The 19,382-nt window shown below is 39.3% G+C and overlaps 4 protein-coding genes across 4 annotated transcripts in view; 2 read left to right on the forward strand and 2 right to left on the reverse strand.

Moving 5' to 3' along the window:
• The window catches only part of LOC115623555, a 48,877-nt gene extending 38,841 nt beyond the window's left edge, over positions 1-10,036 (reverse strand). Inside the window, exon 1 of the mRNA XM_030517953.1 lies at positions 9,297-10,036. The gene's annotated coding sequence lies outside the window, so the exon portion shown is untranslated. The remainder of the gene's footprint in view (positions 1-9,296) is intronic.
• A 1,729-nt stretch (positions 10,037-11,765) lies between these two features.
• LOC115624149 (mucin-2) lies at positions 11,766-13,258 on the reverse strand. The gene is made up of 4 exons (XM_030518746.1): positions 13,130-13,258; positions 12,997-13,060; positions 12,090-12,938; positions 11,766-12,032 (listed from the first exon to the last, which is right to left on the reverse strand). The coding sequence occupies exons 1-4, from the start codon at positions 13,211-13,213 to the stop codon at positions 11,839-11,841; spliced, it is 1,191 nt and encodes a 396-aa protein (XP_030374606.1). The 5' UTR covers positions 13,214-13,258; the 3' UTR covers positions 11,766-11,838.
• Positions 13,259-13,466: 208 nt separating this feature from the next.
• On the forward strand, positions 13,467-14,970 carry LOC115623944 (proline-rich extensin-like protein EPR1). Its single transcript, XM_030518506.1, has 3 exons — positions 13,467-13,674; positions 13,736-14,644; positions 14,710-14,970. The coding sequence occupies exons 1-3, from the start codon at positions 13,467-13,469 to the stop codon at positions 14,877-14,879; spliced, it is 1,287 nt and encodes a 428-aa protein (XP_030374366.1). The 3' UTR covers positions 14,880-14,970.
• Positions 14,971-16,816: 1,846 nt separating this feature from the next.
• LOC115624070 lies at positions 16,817-18,962 on the forward strand. Its single transcript, XM_030518656.1, has 2 exons — positions 16,817-16,949; positions 17,538-18,962. The coding sequence occupies exons 1-2, from the start codon at positions 16,935-16,937 to the stop codon at positions 18,789-18,791; spliced, it is 1,269 nt and encodes a 422-aa protein (XP_030374516.1). The 5' UTR covers positions 16,817-16,934; the 3' UTR covers positions 18,792-18,962.
• The last annotated feature ends 420 nt before the right edge of the window (positions 18,963-19,382 follow it).

The raw sequence follows: 19,382 nt of genomic DNA on the forward strand, positions 1-19,382 counted from the left end.
CGACCCGCTGTCAGTTTTGGGGAGCAGCTTAGTCTGAGTCGGTCTCATTCATTCATTCATTCATTCGTTCGTTCATTAATGCCATAAGACAACGACGAGCTGTGCCAGTTGATGTTTTTATTACATGATTCTCTCTTACTTTTTTACACGCATTCAAGTAATCCCAATAGGATGATAGCGCTTTGCGTAGCTCCGACCAACAACCGCAGCGACAACGCAACGAAACCAGCTAGTCCAGGGTTCTCACTCGAACAGTGGGATCGTATCATTTAATGGTAATAATAGTTTTCTGAATTAAAGGGAATTTATAGTTCTGATGTGGGATCTCAGAAAAAGCAAATAATTTACTTGTCAATTTTAAGGATTTTGCCTAAGACGCAATTGAAATTCGATTAAGTATAAATAAAGTATAAATATTATTTAAATAAATAATCATAAATGCGGGTCAAACGGGCAAATAATTTGCATGTTCTATTTTGAATTTCAAAAGTTTGTCTTTTATCAATTGCCTCCAAAAAACATTTCTTACAAAATAAACGTTTATCAGAATTAATCGCTTGCAAATTCATTTTTCAAGATAATCTTCAAATGAATTGGCCTGCAAATTATTTGCCTGTTGATTATAGTTTTAAAAGCATTAAATGTTATTAAAAAAAAGATATGCATGGAATGGTGAGGTCATCAAATGCTCATATAACGGATAAATAATTGCACGCCTTGTGTTTTTTTAATTTATCAGTAAATAACACTTCTAAACCGGAGACTTTCTAATGAACAATTAAAACGTGATGCAAACAAGTTCGAAATAATAATAAAAATCATACATCCTTTCCATACAACTTTTATACATTTAATTATAAAAAGACCAACTTGAAAATTTTTAATATTGATAAAAATAAGTCCCATTATACAAATTTTATACAATTAAGTTATTATTTACATTTTATTAAATTATAAGAAAAAAACATTTCTGAACAAAAGACAAACTTTTAAATTGGAATCTGCTTGTAAAATTAGAGGGATTATGTGTGGCAAAATATTAGACCGTAAGTTCGGGATGAAGGCCAAGTAACAATGCCAACAAAGTAGTTTACGAGTATTATTAGGCATTTATGTATGTAGATATGCACGTACATACATACATATGTATAGATGTATGTATGCTCTCAACAAGTTTTATAAGCTTATCAACGAAAATCCTGGAAACTGTGAAAGGTCTGAGAAACTTCATGGCCGGGACTGCCAACTGGCATTACCTTCAACTGGCTGCCCAATTCAAGTGGAAACTTTTGCCAATTCCAAACAAGCGAGCTTAGAACCAAGCCGGTGGCAAACACCCACAAAACTGTCAACTCAATGCAACGCCAACTTCAAAGGAACACCAACAAACACACAAATATACACGAGTAGATGTACTTGTATAGTATGTATGTATGTGTAATACACACATGAAAATGAAAAACCAATTTACTCAAACTGCCAGCCACTGTGCCGTGCCAGCGATGTTGCTGTTGTTGTTGTTGTTGAAACTGACGCTAAAGCTGAAGCTCAGGCTGAGCCAGAAGCTGCAGTCGTCGGTGTCTGCCTGGCAGTCGCAAGCTGCGCGGCATAAAAAGAAGCACAGAAGAAAAAAAGCAACATAAAAATGTAGGGAATTAAGTCAGTCAGTGACTATGGCTGTATGTGTGTGTGTGTGCCTTTATACTTGCTTACGTATAAACCTCTCAATGTGTTTGTGTGTGAGTGTGTAACAGTTAACTAAATTTGTCTCTTGCTTGTTGCACAATCCCAAAAACAACACAGCACATTTGTGTTGGAAAGTCTTACTCAATCTAACGGCAACTGCAACCAGCCACCTAGCCACCTAGCGGGCGAGCGAGAGTGAAAGAGAGTGCAAAGGAGAGTGCAAAGGAGAGTGAGAAGCAAAAAGTAAAATTGAGTCTGAATGCAGCGCAACTAATTAGTTTGGAGTTTGTTGCGGCGGCTGCCGACTCTGCCGCTGCTGCTGTTGCTGCTGCTTCTGCTGTAATCGCAACAACAGCAACAATGTGCATGATGACAGCGACAATTTTCCCACTGAATTTTCACTTTTTTTCCTTTCTTTCCGTAACTTTACTTTGTGTGAAAACTTTGCCAAAAAGACAATCAAAGAACAACACAGCGTAACAGACAAAACAAAAGAATTTACGCGCAGCTAGAAAAACTTCTACAATAAATTTAAACGGCACATTGGGGCACAAAAAACACACAAATTTCATGCCCCTCCCCCTTTCCAGCACCCCCCTCTCCATCAGCAACAGATCCCCAGACCGTGTCCGTCTGCTTGGGACCGTGTGCTAGTTGATTCATTTTGGATTTAGTGTGTATCCGTATCTGTATCTGAATCGGTATCTGTATCTGTGCAGCCAGCCAACTGTTATGTGTCCCATTGGCATCGTTTGGGCGCAGCAGCAGCGATACTAAATATTTAAAAGTTCATAATGAGCCATGTTTTAGAATCGTTATTCCGAAGTACATATTTTATAATGCCATTGAGATAAACCAGTTGTTTCAACAATTTTATTATGCACAATAGACTGGAAAGCAGACTGAAGCGATATATCTACACATAGTATATGTATGTATATATATTTATTCTACAGATACAAAGTGAAGCGTGGCTGAGAGACACCAATCAAACAATGGTTAGGCTATAAGTAGATGCCCCTTGTTATGCCTTGAACCACTAGGTGTTTTTAATGAACTTTACTATTTTTTGACAGTCTCAACTTTTGATATCTCTACGAGTTCGTTTATAATGGGTTAAAGCTATAAAGTGACAGAAAAGATGCTCTTCCTACTCTTCCCCATCGCTTCAGCTTTTGCAGAAGTTTTTAAATGAAATGCCAAGTCTGGCGGCTTTTTTGGCAACCGGACAAGGAGTCGGAAACTGCAATAGTGGCTTAGTTGTGCATTTGTTGTCCAGAGTTGGCCAATTTGTACTTTCTCAGGAGTTATCCAAATTGGAATAAAGCGCCGCTTGGAATACCTGAGTATATATACACGTTCATATATCGGCAGGAAACCTACAATGTTTTAAAGAATGGCGTCCCTTGGCATTCTAAAATTTCCAGGTTCGAAAAATAGATATCTCCACCCAATCTCTATTTTAATCGAACAATTAAAGCACAATTTTCTACTCCGAATATTTTGGAAGAAATTGGCATCAGAATTCTAATAAGAAATGTCATCAACATAATTATTAATTTTTCTATTTACAGTACTTCATATTTTTAGTCGCGAACTGGTTTTTCCAAAATTTAATTAGATGTAAAAAAAAACAAGTATTTATGTCTCAATAATTTTCAAAACTCGTAATATTAAAAAAATTATGCATACGTGAGAATCTAGAATTTTAAATTGTTTACTGCACACTAAACTGTAGAAATATGTCACACATGGCAGTCTGCACTGTGTTTAGATACATATACATATGTATGTATGCGTCCATTAAGAAATTAACCATATACTACAAATCTTAAGAAGCAGGCACAACAATCAATTAATTGGCTCATTGGCGAGCGACGAATGAGTGGAGAACAACAAAGAGCAGCAGCAGCAACAACAACAACAAAAGATTAAGTGCCAAGTGCCTTAAACTTTGGAGCTACTTGAATAAAATGTTAGACAGAGAAGAAAAAGGCGCGGATTGTTTACTCCACGGCCATACAATTCAAAATCATGGCCAAAACGATGGCAACAACGGCGGCGACTCGCACGCGATTTGGGCTTCGAAAACAGCGACAAACAAATGCGCGCCATTATAAATAAATATATATGGCTGAATAAATGAATATTAAATGGCCAGTAAGCTCGAACGACAAAAAATAAATGGAGAAAAAAAGCGAAACTAAATACAAACGATATTCGATACGCAAACAGCGAAAAAATGTTTGCATGTTTGTTTGGCTTATCAATTGGCAGTGCGGCGTTGTTGTTGTCTGCTGTTGGTGGTGGTGGTCGCCAAAGCCCGCAACAACAACAACAGCAAACAGCAAAGTCCAACAGAAAGAGCATGCAACCAATTGTGGCGGTTGTTGTTGCTTCTGCTACCAAAGCCGCAGCCACAGCCGCAGCAAAGAAAACGCAACTTATCAAAACTTTGATTGACGTGTCAGCGACAACAATTACAACAACAGCAACAACTACAACAAAAGATGACGGCGACGACGACGTCATCGCCAAAGCATTTGGCAAAGCCTAAGCTCAGGTCTCTGTCGCTGCCGCTGCCGCTGCCGCCCACATACAGCGCAACACCAACAACAATAACGGCAAAGAGATACTTTTACACAGTGGGAGCGCAAAAGCCGCAGCTCGTGCACGAGTGCGAGAGAGGAGTGTCGAAGAAGAGAGCCGCTTGACAGGCTTGCGGTTTTCAGTTACAGCCCAACAACAACAACAACTCGGCCGGGCAGCAAGCACACTGGGCTTTTGAGAGTGGGAATCTGTGCCAAATTGAATTGTGGATAAAATGTAATTAAATTTATTAACATTGCCTCAAGTTCTTTATTAATCCGTCTATAAAGGCGTAATTAAATTGTTATTGTTGTTGTTAAACGTAAAGCGAATTAACAGTTTTGCGCATTTTTGTGCATACGCATCAGACTGCTTATATAATAGGCGCAGAACTTTACGAATACAATTGGCACTTTGGGGCGACTTAAGCAGATGATAATTGCCCATAAATATCAATTAGCACACTCAAATAAATAAATATCTACAACTTAACATTAATATAAATTGATAACGCACACTGGGCTGAAAATTAATTTATTATAATAAGTATTTGCACTATTCATTTGAAGGGCCGGCTTCAATACAAAAAATTTCAAGAACGGTAGAAAATTCTGAATATAAGAAAATTTCCATTAATTTATCTCAGCTACATACATATATAGGTAAGTAAGTTGTTAAGTTATGTAATTCTTTCAGCTATATACTTGTAGATTGATGTTAACAGAAAATAAAGTATGGCATGTTCTAAGTTCTAATTAAGAACAAGACCTGCAACTTACTGAGAGATAGATTTTTTATTTTAATAATCGATACACAAAATCAAAATACATAATCGTTTAATAAAATAATCTACTAAATAGCCTTTCTCTAAGATCAAAATATTTGCTACAATAAATGTTTATGTTGTGTTATATGACAAAATAAAGCAAACAATCATGAATATGAGGAACATGTATTTAACATTAGTTACGGACAGATAATGTATACCAATAAATATTTTGATGAACTTTCACATAAAAAATCGATCTTTTAAATTTCATAATAATTAACTACAAACATTTTTACAAAACTTTGAAGTAATTCGCTGAAATAGCTCCAAGATTTACCTCTTAGATGAATTCAATCCGACGTGTTTCCACTTTAAAATTCAATTTAATTATTTGAAATAAAAATTGGTAAATATAAAAATTTGAAATTTATTTGTATTTCGCATTGAATTTGATTTAACTTTTAGAAGCAATGGTAATGAATAGAATTAAAATCAAGTTTGTGAGCAGTCCGACCGGGCTTGAGCTGCTTAGCAGTTACTTAGTAAGACCCCCGTCCTATTCTACATATAAGCAAATTAATATACCATTGCAATATTTGTGTATAATGAATCATCATTTGAAAACTCACACTCGTTTATTACCACTTAAGAGGTTCTTTTTGTTCATAAATCTTTTATATCTCTGGCAAAACCAATTAGCTAGAAGTTATTACCCACGCCTTGGCTGATTTCGAAGCACACTTATCCACTAATTATCCACTTATTACTTTTCAATATGCTTAAATCAAATATCGCCCACACCACTGTGCCCAAGCTGCCATGAACAGTCGCACAGTGTGCTATTTTCGTTTACGTTGTGGCCAGCAATTACGAGGCTGCTGTTGTTTTTCAAGTATGCCCTATAAACTAAAACCAAAAAGAGTATTCTGAAAATGTGGAAGCGTATGTAACGTTTGAATTTGTTTCCAAAGCATAAAGTCAATGTTCATTTTGAACCTACATTACTAATTTAAAAGAGTTTTTTAAAATTGATAAATGATTTTTTTTTTTGTAGAGCGTGTTTTGAAGTCGTTGGTTGATTTTGCTCCGTTTTGTAGGCGTGGCAGAGCAATTGTTGTTGTTTGCCACATTTGGCAGACGCAATTTATGCCAAGCAAAGAGTTACAACAACAAGAACAAGAACAACACAGCCGTCATCATCATTGTCTTTGGCGTTGCGCGAAAATATGCGTAAAAGTAGCTTCGGCCTCGGCAAAGACTTCACATCTGTGCCAGCACGCTTGTGTGTGCGAGTGTGTGTGTGTATTACTGCGTGAGTGTGTGTGTGTGTGTGTGCGTCTAATGGGCGCAGAAATTAAAACACATAAACAGCAAAAGCCAGCAAACAAAAACTTTTGGGGTCTGGCCACAGCACCTAAAAGGGGTGCTGGCAGTGTCGAGCGCCTGAGGTTTGGCGCTGAGGTTGGGGTTGAGGTTGAGGTTGTAGGTGTGAGTGGGGGTGTTGGGTATGTGTGTCTGTGTGTAACGCTGCATTTAACAGCAGTGTTGACAGCAGCAGCAACAACAACAAAAACAGCAACATCAGCTCGTGCTGGCATCTGTCAAACTTGTCATACGCAAAATAGCTTAACTGTCATAAAAACAACAACATAAGCAGTCGGCGGAGGCAGCCGTAAAACGTTTTATTACACAAACAGCAGCAGCAGCAGCAATAACAACAACAACAACTCTCTTTTACAAACGCACACACACACACACACACATGAACAACACACATATGGCAAATGCCAACAAAGCGTCGCGTTTATGTTTAACAAGTGTATGGGGTGGGGTAGGGAGAGGGGGACTCCAAAACTCAAAAGTCAGAACAGATAGACAAACAGAGCGACACGCACATACATACAAACAACATACTTGTATTCATTCACACACACACACACATATACAATCATTCATACATACACACACACACATACATATTGGCGAGTGAGTGAGTTGCGTTTCCGCATCCAATTTTATTGTTTATTTTTATTTCTATTTTATTTTTTGTCATTTCACATTTCTATGCTTTATTTGATTTATTTATTAACTTCTATGCTCAGAGCGAACGCTGCTTGCTTAGATGGGTATCTATGTACAGATGTATATATGTATGTACATGCTATGTACAAACAGCATCCATCCATTAAGCAATTGTCTGCGATGGTATTTCAATCTTCTATACAGCAATCCTCAAGCTTCTTTAAGAATCATTCAAAGGAAACGACCAATTTTCTTAATGTAATGAAAAGGTTTTAAAGATATTTTTACTTCAAAGAAAATTTTTAACAGCAAAATTGAAGCGTTTGCAAAAATACATGAGAATTTGTGAACAGTTCCTAGGGAAATATGTTTAAAATGCGCGTTAAATGTAATAATGTGGCATGTCCTTTGGTGGCAATACCGTTCGCCTTTGGAAGACCTATTGCATCGGCGTTTTTAAATTGACCTTAAAGCATGTTGGTCCAATATGTGCTGCAACCTAATCTATCAGACCCAATCTATTGTACGTAAAACAGGCCCATATTATATTGCGCGAACCTTCATGCTTAGTTGTTTTGAAGATGCAAGTATTTGGGGTATTTTATTTTATTAAAGCCTTTTTCACCAAACAAAATACACAATTTATTTATTATGTACATACAGCTGTTGACAACTACTTAACAACGACTAGAATTGAAGGGATTTTTCGAGTCTCATAATAAGTACAGTTGGTCTAACGGTACAAAATTACCACTTATCTCTTCCTTAACTACTCCTTTTTATGAATGTGTCGAAGTTTTAATATGCACAGCAATTTCAATTTTTTATTATTTATTACAAGTATTATTTTTTAATTTCAATTTTTATGTTGAGTTGTGTGATTTTGCCATGCCAGCTAATTAGCAACGATTTCAAAAATGGTTATAATTATATAAAAGTTCTATACTACAGTATATAATTATAGAATCTATAATTCCATTTGCACTCAATATAATAATAGTGGTACTCTTCACAAAGTTTGTCTGAATTTTTTTGTTTTCTTAAATTTATCTCCCTCCTCAGCACTTAATTACAGTGAAAACTCCCTTAATGGACACCGCTTTTGTCCGCTTTTTCTAAAGCATTCAATTGGCGTATAAAGTATTTAAGCGGATACTCCCTTTGGGCACACAAAAATTGACCGAGCGCGAGAGTCCGGCCAAGAGAGTTTTCACTGTAGATCAATGCGAACCAAAGCTCTGCAATTAAATGAACCACCAGATACTAGAACTATGTAAGTACATACGAGTATGTAGCTTCAATACATTTCACTTCAGCTTAAGCTTTAACTTTTTAGCGTACATTGCACATTATTTCTAAACCATTTCTGATTTACGTGGAATACCTATACGTAGATACATAGCTGGGAGGGTTTGTTGCCCACCCCCTGTTTTCTTCTTGTTATTGTTGTTTTTTTTGTGCACATTCCTGCAGCAGCAGCTGCCTCTTCTTCTTCAGACCAAAACGCCAACGCCTCATAAGCAGACACACACGCACACATTCACAAATATATACATACATTCGCACCTACAAACATACATACATACATATGTACAGACAATAGTTTTTCTTCCCCCTTTCTCTACACATGCATGTACATTTGTGAATGTGTGAGTGTGTTTATGTGTGTCGTTTTAATAATAGCCCACATACCATATGAAAAGCTCCCGCTGGAGCAACAACCAGGAAAAAAATGCGAAAAAAAAGCCAACAACAACAACAAATATGCGCCTGCCACAATATTGCACTAAAAACTTCAACAAGCCGCCCGCACACACACACACACGCACACACAGCAGACACACAGAGGCATTCACTTGGCAAATACCAACATATCAGCACTTGGCCGACTGACTTGTCAGTGTATTGGTATAAGTGTGTGCGAGCGCCCTTTGAGGCGCAGCAAAAATCACAAAAACAAATACAAACTTCTATGCTCGCTGCTACTTCCACTTCACACACACACACAGCCATACACTTCTCTCTACTACACTCAAAGGGCCATAGTGTGCACGAGCGTTGTTGTTGGGAGGGGCACTTGGCTTTGGTTTGAGGGCGTTTGTGTTTGGCTGCCGCAATAATGCTGATGTCTGCGGCAACGGCAAACGGCAAATGGCAACAGTTACAGTTATGTACATACATACATCGCGAGAGAGTGGTGCGGTTGGGGAATATGAGTGACAAAGCTTACCTCTACCCAAAACGGGATGTTTGTAGTTGTTGTTGTTTCTGTTTTTTTTTGTTTTTTCAATTAACACGCAAATAGCGATGACAGCAGTTAGTTGACAGAGCAGCGGCAGCGGCAGCGTAAGAGTGTGAGCATCAATTTAAGAAATTATTGTGCATCAACAAACATCCAGCAACAGCATCAACTGCTTCGTCAACATCATCATTTTCGCTTTTATTATTAATACTAGTAGTATTAGTTCATGTCGCTCATGAACACGTTCATAACATTACTATTTTATTTGCGCAATTGCTTTTTATTATTTTTCTTGTTGTTGTTGTGGTGGTGGTATAAACATTGCTTTAACCACAGGGGAAACATTTATAAATATTACTGCATTTGCGGTTTTGGTTTTTTTTGTTGATTATTTCAAACACACACACGCGCGCGTTTAACACAAGCTGCCCCCAACACGACTTCAAAACGCAACAATAAAAACAACAAATAAATAAGTAAATTTAAAAAAAATAAAACACCGCTAAACAACAACGGCGAAAATGCAACGCGGTTTGTGTTTTTCCTCTTTGCTTTGCCGCAACGATGACAACAACGACGCCAGTTTGTTTTTGCTTTTCCTTTTTTGTATTTGCACACCTTTTTTCAAACAAACTTTTTGGCTTTGCTTTTGCTTCCCCCACAAGTACACACACACACACTCGCACAAAATATAACAGACTGCCGCGACTCGGGAAAATGCAAGTCGATGCTTGCTCTCTCGCGTAACGACTGAACGATAGCGAGAAAAGCACCGTTGAACTGACCGACCAGCTGGCTGGGGCAAAAAACGCAGCTGGATAAAAACAACAGCTGCGACTGGCAGCACAGTTTTAGTATTTTTAATTAAGCGCTGCCAGACTTAAGCATATTTGCTATGCTTGATCAGCTGCTCACATGCATTGGCGCGGACATAAAATACACATTTTGAAATTTGAATAGGTACACACAACTTGTTTGTTTTGTTTGATGTCTTTGTATATTTTGAACTTTGAGTGTCAGGTCTTTGTTTCGCAATTTATGAAAAGTATGAGCAAGTTTTTAACATATGTACGACTTCTCCTCAACATAGGCCCGACTAGTGGATTTTTTGTCTGTTGATCAATTATGGTTACTTGATTCCTTCCTATATTCAATGCCGAACAAACTAAATTATATCTTTGGTTTACTTGTAAGACGGATATTGGAAGTTCAAGCCGTAGAAAAAAATTGTTTTGTCCTTTTATTTCCATTATTGTAATGAAATGGAAAAATTTTACAGTCTGTCTCTATATCTCTCTTCGGTCTGCTCAAATATGCAATTCTATAATTTACAGAAAAGTTGTTAAGAAAATTAAACCCAACTACTGTGCTAAAAATAGAACACGTATTTAACAAATTATTATATATACAAAATATGTAAAAATGTTATGAATATTCTTATAAATATTTGTTATTACATTTACTTTTTACTTTTGAATATCAACGTACTAGTGTTAACCTCCGGAAGCCAGCTACGGTGGTTTTTGAATTCGCCCACCAATCGAAACAGCTGATTGCGCTGTTAAGTATCTGGCAGCATTGAAAAATACCAACAAAGTCTGATGCTGGGTTTCCAGGCTACAGGTATCAGTATCGCTAAAAAGTACTTTCGGGCAATTCCTGTTATATTTAAACATTTATTTCTAAAAATATGTGCAAAATAAAAAACCAAGCCTCAAAGGAATCAATTTTGTGTCAATACCATACAAGAGATAGGAATGTAAATTATGAAGTATTACATTGTTATTTATTATTCCAGACAATAAAACTGTGGGACATCTTGGAGATAGATCAATTTAATTTTTTAAGTTAGGAAAATAATGATTTAAATTAAATTACAAGTAGATCTTAAACTTAAACTAGTTTTAGAAGTTTCATTTTATTTTAAATATCGCAAAGCATGTTGGAGTCTTTAGTTTTTGAAACAATTGGAATAATACAATTGTTTGTGTAGCTTAATATTCCACTGGAGAAATCGAAGATTCGGTTTTATATTTTCAATTTCAACCAACATATGTATATTAACATACAAGTGTATATATTTGGTTGAAATGTGACATTTTTAATTCTAAGCTCTCGTTTCGAGCTCAGCTCGGGCTTGATTTCGACCGATGCCGAATAGGCTGACAAAAATAATGCAAACATTCGGTTCAGTTTGTTCTACGCAAATATATTTGACCCGATTTGCCAGTATTTCATTAACACTAAACGAATAGTTCAAGATGTTCGTCTGCTTCGGTTACGTTGGGTGAGAGCGTTCGGTTAAAACCGAAGAATAAGTGCCTTAAGGGATGGAACTGGGTCCGATAAGACGCTGGTGGCTTTAGTAAAAGCACACTCAGTCAATGAATCTTATCAGTTAGTCCAAGATCATCGACAAAGTAGTGCCCTAGGCAAGGGAAGACGCAACCTAAACACTTTACAAAACAACAGTACTATCACTATGTATATTCTTGAACAACTATTACAATTACTCGTATATATAAGAGAACTAGTAGACATTTTTGCTGCACCAATCCGAGAGGCGGCAATCGCTTTGGGTGCAACCAAAGCTGCCAGGATATAGTTTACAGTAGTCCTCGGAATTCATGAACTGACAATTACCGTTGGGACAGAAATAGTTAAAGCAGGAACTGGAGCAGTTCTCGCGACGATTCTGCGCACAACCCGAACAATCTATGTAATCTGTAAGTAGGAGTAAAAAGTTATATCGCTGTACTACATGCTAATTCCTTAACTTACCGCTTTCATTGCAATCGGCGGTCATACAGGCAGAGAGGGGTGGATTGGGTGGCATGATCAAGCACCCCAACTCGGGATTATACTCCATGCGTGGTGGCTTTAAGTAGATGGTGGGGCGTTTGCAGACGCGTGGATCGCACAGCTTCTTGCTGCGATTGAAGCAGACCCACTTGGGGGCATAGTTGCGACAGATGCGTGGACTCTTAACCACACAACAGCCATCGGAGGGCACAGCATTATCATCATAATTCGGTTCTGGCACTCGCACGGTGGTAGTTGGCGGTCTTCTTGTTGTCGAGGTGGGATCAACTAGTGCGGAGGGTGGTAGCACCTCAGCATTATAGCTCTGATTGTTCCCTGGATTGTAGGGCGGCACGGTCACCTGCTCCACATTATTCACATTCTCGGTCACAAGAGTGTATTCTTTTCGATTGGTAATCACATTCTCAATCTCGAGCACGGTTGTTAGGTAGGCGGGCGGCTGGCAACGTTTTCCGCGCCACACTAAACCCTCTTTGCAGAGGGGCTGGACACAGCGCCCTGAAATATATTCGCCCCGAGTACACAACAGCTTGCGACACTGATTATTCACAAATATGGAGCCAGCTGGACATTGAGCCAGCTCTTCAGCTTGTGGTTCCAGTAGAGGTGGCAGCGGTGCCTCATCGTTGTAATCTTTAATGACAGTGGGCGTTGTTGTTGGTGGGGTTGTTGTTGTGGTTGTTGTTGTGGTTGGAACTGGAGTCGGTAGGGTAGCTGTGTTTGTGCTGGGCGTGCTAAGACTGTCCACATTTGGACACGGTGGTGTGATTTTTGGATAACATAGGCCGTCGGTGTGTTGAAAACGATCTGCCAACAAGATTCTCATTTCAAAACCATAAAGTGTTTACGCTGTAGTTGTACTTACCGGGCGGACATAAGCCATAGCATAAGCCATTTACGTATTTATACCCATCCGGACAGTAGGTCCCCTGGCACAGATAACGCAAAAAATGTTAGTGATGCGGGGCAATCATTAAATTTTGCTAATCCCATCTTACCTCGTGTTGATGGCTCGGGCCAGCACTACCACTTCCGTAAATGGCGCAAGTCGTAGCCACAAACGTCGCAAGCAGCAACGACATTGCTTGAGAAAAAACTGACAATATGTCCGCTTCACGATGATGTCTAATTTAGATGCGATTTGCGACTGAGCCGATGCGAGAGCCGGACCACAGCATGGCATTGCAGAAGATCCAGCGACACACGTGTCGTGCCTGCTCGTTATCTCTTTCATGCACTACTGACTATTGATAACCTGTGTCAATGATTATGCTCCGACTAAGCTCCCTCTAGACATTCATCGCTTCATCGAATTTCGGTTCAGTAAGTTTCGATATGAGTGAGCATCAGGTTCGAGTGCGCTCGCTGGAACTTCTGGCACTCTGCTGGATGCTGTTCATTCTTCGGCCGGTCAGCTCGCAATGTCCTCAACATTTTTTGCTAGTCAATTCTTTATGTGTGCAGCCCGCTAGGCAGTGTAACGCACCATTTCTGCTGCAGAATGGTGTCTGTGTGGCGCCAAATACGCCCACCTGTCCAACTGGTGAGTAGCTCAGTCTCTTATTGATCTGTCATCGAAAAATGTATATTAAATTCTTGCACAGGTCAAGTCTATATAAATGACGCTTGCTACAGCATCGTCTCAGGCTTATCTTCGCCAGCTGCACCACCTGCTCAAGCATTCGTCGTACAGCCCTGCCCTCTGCTTCCAACACCAACTCAACCGACTACACCTGCACCTTATCAACCGCCTATTATTATTATGCCCACAAGTCCATCAACCACTTCACCACCACCCACCTTGCCTCCACCCACCTTGCCTCCACCCACCTTGCCTCCACCCACCTCGCCACCTCCCACTTCACCACCAACACCTCCACCGACAACCCCAGCAGCTCCACCACCTGCTCCCCTCATTCGCTGTCCTGCGGGCACTGTGCTCATCAATGACAAATGCCGGTTGGTGTATTGCGGTACTGGCATTTTCTCGGGCGGTCAGTGTGTTAATCCCAACTGTCCTCCGGGCACATACTGGAAGAATTACAGATGTGAGCCGAATCAGCACGTCGAGCTGCCGCCCATCCATCTAGAGAAGACCATCAAAGTTGAGCAGCCGAAGCAGGCCTCTCCGCTGGTGATCAACAATGTCAATAATTGGGTTGTGAATACTTCGATTGCTCTGACACAGCCTGAGCCAGAATACGTCGATTATGAAGACAATGTGCCTGCACCACAAGCAACTCCGCCTCCTCTGCCGCCTCCCACATCACCCAAAAGATCTTGCTGCCACGTGGTAGCACCACGCGTTTGCCGCCATCCTAGCCAAAGTCCTCGCTGGCAATGCTACAATCCTTCGCAGAGGCAATGTGGCGACTTCTGCCAAGCACCCAAGATGATACTGAAGCCGCCGGCCATTCGCAACTGGCAGATCGAAGATGACGAAATGATGATAATGCCACCTAATTACCAAGTCGACTCTTGTCGCGCTCGGGGCGATTGTCCGCAAGCAGCTAGTAAGCCTGTGACCTCCTCTATTCTCATTAATCGATAAACTAGTCTATATCTTATGCACCCACAGATCGCTATGATTGCAGCGGCTGTGCGTCGGGTGTGGCCGAACGCTGCTCCAGCTATTGCTACAATTATCGCTGCAGCACCCACAGCTGTGCTTACTATGATCAGCAGCAATACTGCATTCAGTATCCGGGCCAGATCGGCTGTCGTTCGGAGGATGGTTGGTCCTACTAACCAAACAGACCGGAATTGTAGCATTGAAGCCATTGCCATTAATGTATAGAAATTACTGGAAATAAAATTTTAATAATGCTTGCTCCCATAATTTCCTTCATGCTGCTGTCCTTAACACCTACTAATCATAATCTCTTAAAACCTACATATATAGTGTATAGATAGCCATTGATTACCTTCCTTATGAGTTGAAGCATTAACCTGGTATAAGTATTGGTTTATTTGGAGAGAAAGTCTGAGTGAAGGTTTGGAGAACATGTTAAGTTGATTAATTCCACTTTATTCCCCAAAATGGTCTTCCCGGAAACATTTGATTTATTCAAAAGAACTTATAAAGAAATTATAAATAATTACGCAATTCAGCATCTGCTTTTTCTCAAATATTTCAAAGAAAGTTGTTCCTTCGAAGTTCTAGACTGAAGCTTAAAAACTGTAGAATGCAGAAAGTTGTTAAAAACTCCATCTATCAGAAATTCTTGGTTTTACGATATAATGAATAATTTTAAGATAATTTAACTCAGAAAATTGTATGTCTATTGCATACCAAGCTAGCAATAAAAATAAATGCCTTCGAATGCAGTTAAAAATCGTCGAAAACAAACTAAGAGTAAAGAAAACAGATGAAAGAAACAGTGTTTTGAAAAACTGACGAATAACTAAACGTGATAAAGTTTGCTTTTAAATCATATTTGGACAGGAAGTGATGCTTTGGAGCTTCAAGAGGTTTGCTGATCTTCTATCTATTCTATTAAACAAGTAAAATTTTTACAAAAAAAAAAGTTAAAGTTAATAATTTTGAAGTAACAGCATCTTGTTCAGGAATAGAATGTTCAGCTATTTGGACTAAATGAGGTATGTTTAAGGTAGTTTTCTCATGAATGCCATTGTCAGAACTGGAACCAATTGGGAAGCACCAGCTTTCAAATGAAAAAAGAACCATGAAAATCGGTTCACCCAGAAAAAAGTGCTAGGGTAACACAACACCACAAAAAAAAAAGATAACTTCTTCCATACAAACATATATACATATGTATATCTGCCTTTCCAAACACAGATTATAAATGATTAATGCATGCCAAAAAAAAAACTCTGAAATATTTTTTGTTTGCCAAAAACCATTTTGCAAAATTGCAAAAAGTATTATTAACGATTAATTTCAAAAAGTTTGGTATAACATTCCTTTAGAGACTTGTCAGAACTTGGTTTTTTTTATGTCCGCCAGAATCGAAAAAGTCATGAAGAATAAATACGGGACCATAAATAATAAAATTACACTATTTATTACCAATTTTGTTGGGCACAACTATTATTCTGTCCAACCAAAAACTTTTCTATTCAGCAAAAGCTATTTTTTTTTTAGTATGTATGTTATATATATGCTTTCTAATAAACTCGATCAGCATATTAAGAAGGCAAACGTACATGCCAAGTTTGGTGTTTCTAGCTGTAAATATTCAAAGGATATCGACGTTCATACAGACGAACAGGAGACGAGAAGCACATGGCTGCAGAATTTTAAAGTTCAATTCGTACATTTTTATTTTATGAATTAACCAAAAGCAATGTTTTTTATGCAAGTATGTATAAAAAACACGCTTTTGTGCAAAAGAAAAAGTATGCTATTATTTAATCCAGGTGTGTATTTGCAATAATCTACACATAATTCATTTATTTGAGAGGGAATACCCATTTTGAAAAAGCGTATGTATGGACATACATAAGTGGTACGTTGGTGGGTGTCATTGAAATTCTTGAAATACATATATGTACATATGATTCATTGAACCGATTGAGTGAAAGCTGTACGATATTGAGTTGAAAGGCAAGTCTCTTGACAACGAGCTTTGTAATCAATTTACGATAAAGTTATCTAATCAACGAGTTCTATTCCACATTTTTGTTTCGAATCAGAAATGCAGCCAGTCGAGCACAGTCAAATGTTTTTACCGCTCGGATATAAAAGTAGTAGGTTGTCGTGAAAAATAAAATCCAAAATAAATATACTCCGGAACATCACATAGAATAACATTTGAAAAGGCAGCGACAGACGGCAGCATGTTTCATCTCAAGGTTAGTGTGCATTTGCTATTTAGATAGTTAGAAGTAGCAGTGAAATCGCAACTCAGGGTTCAAGAAAGCTATTCTATTCATGACATGCATATGTCTTTAAAATATTGTTCACACTTTGTGCGGCATTCCAATTAAATTCCAATCTGAACGTTAGCAACAGGTAACTGTCAAAAGTCCACTGCTTGCTTCAGATTATTGTTGGGAATAATAAAAGGCCAATGAATTCCACACGCACTTACGATAACGATATAAAAAATACAATTTTGACTATTTAAAGTTGTCGTTGCTACGGGAGCTACAGGATAGGAAAAACTTCAGATTATAGACAGAAATATAATAACTGTTATATATATGGTTTCCAATAAACTCGATTTGCATATCAAGAAGGCAAACGTACATGCCAAGTTTGGTGTTTCTAGCTGTAAATATTCAAAGGATATCGACGTTCATACAGACGAACAGGAGACGAGAAGCACATGGCTGCAGAATTGAAGTGATTTCCTTTTTAAAGTTCAATTCATACATTTCTATCGCTTGCACCATATTCGACCATAATTGACTAATTACGCAATCTTATCGCAATTATAGCTGTGCGTTCCGTTCGTGTTCCTATTGGCAATTACTAGAGTCCACTGCGAGTCCGCGACAGCTCTTCCCAGTTCTGTAGCCCAATATGTGGTTAAAGATACGCCAATTATTGTGCAAACCCCATTGCAAAACTATGATCAGCCGACTCTAAAGGAGTACGAGGAATGCCAGAGCAACGTCGAGGAATGCAAAAGGGTGTGTGCTGAGGATAATAAATGTCTGGACAAATGCCCGATCTGTCCGGAACTATACAATCATCCGCTGGTAGTGCAGGGTGTCAACGATACCGGCTACTTATCCTCGGTGGATGCTGTGCCCCCTTTGAACACCACCAACATCATTCGGGTGACCAATGAGATCAACAATGTCATACAGAACGACCTCCTTGTCCGCAACACCAACAATGTACAGGTGCATCAGAACACCTCCGATGTGGGCGGACGTTTCGGACTGGGCTACAACGAACACGGCTCCTGCTGTCTGGTGGTCCGACGTACCGCCGAGGGTCACAAACGCCAGCGTGCCTGCGGAGAGCGCTGTAAGGCTCGTGTCATGCACGCTCGTCTTGTTGTCCAATGCGATGCCAATCAGGAGAACTGCCACGAGTCCTTCGAATATGTGCCAGCACGCAAGCGCAGGCAACGTGTCCCACCAACACTGGAATACTCGTATGATGGCCAGCAGGTTGTGCGCTCCAAACGCCGAACTTGCCAGCGCTGTATGGAACTGTCTTATATCTATGTCGTCGAGCGAGGTCTTCCCCCGCGCTGCCAATTCTGCTTTCAGAGCTACAGTGTACCCCTGATGCCCGTGTTTTATGCGCCACAGCCCCTGCCGATGCCATATGGCTATGGAGGCTATGGAGGGCATGGAGTGGATACTGGTTACTATCCAGACTATTCAAATTGCGCACCCCAACCTGCACCCGAACAAGGGGGCAATGGTTGGGTGCTCGAGGCACAGAAATGCCAAAATGAAGAAGGCACGCTGATAGATTGCTTTCCTCAATCCGAGGTTGAGGGCGATAACAACATCGTAGCTGCTCCTGCTCCTGCTCCTGGTCCAGGTCCAGGTCCCGCACCCGCTCCCGCACCCGCTCCCGAACCCTACCCCAAACCCGAGGATACAGACGTTGATGACGAACTAGCCGAGTACGATTTCGATAATGGCTATGGTGTGCCCGCCCAGCGAAGACGTCGCGACAACCCTCGCCAGTTTATACGATCAGCGTACAGCCGACGAAACAAGAACTAGACTTTTCACTCATTACTTAATTATATAATTCTGCAATTTCTGGGAGCCACTCAACAAATTTTTCTAAATTTAATAATTTATTTACATATACATATGTATGAGCTTTGAGATTTTCTGTTAAATAAATGAGTAACCACGTACATACACATGTACGTCTATGTTTTAGATTAATACTGCAATTGTACTGATAACGATAATAATAAGTACGAGTCTCTCTTAAACACTTCAACCGCACCCTTACCGTGAATAGATGTGTATGTTTGTATGTACATATGTATTTGCGTATGGATGTTGCGATGTATATAGTATTATGACTAAGGAGTCGGATGTACATATACAAGTATTCCAAAACTTTTGCATTACTCAATGGTTGTGCACCTTTTGTTGTTAGGCTGTTCTTCGTTTCACACGTTTTTGCAAAAAGTATTCGAATTGAAAAGGTTATTCAATCCCAAGTACATATTTAGCTTTTAGTTGTTATTGATAACAATGGTAAATGGCCAAATAATTTTGCCAAACACCTCCAGATTAAATATTACATTTTGATTAAATAGATCGAAAAAATCCCCAAACTATGGAAATCCCCTTTTA

The sequence above is a fragment of the Scaptodrosophila lebanonensis genome, unplaced genomic scaffold (assembly GCF_003285725.1).
Source record: "Scaptodrosophila lebanonensis strain 11010-0011.00,11010-0021.00 unplaced genomic scaffold, SlebRS2 tig00000053-arrow-pilon, whole genome shotgun sequence".
Taxonomy (NCBI): domain Eukaryota; kingdom Metazoa; phylum Arthropoda; class Insecta; order Diptera; family Drosophilidae; genus Scaptodrosophila; species Scaptodrosophila lebanonensis.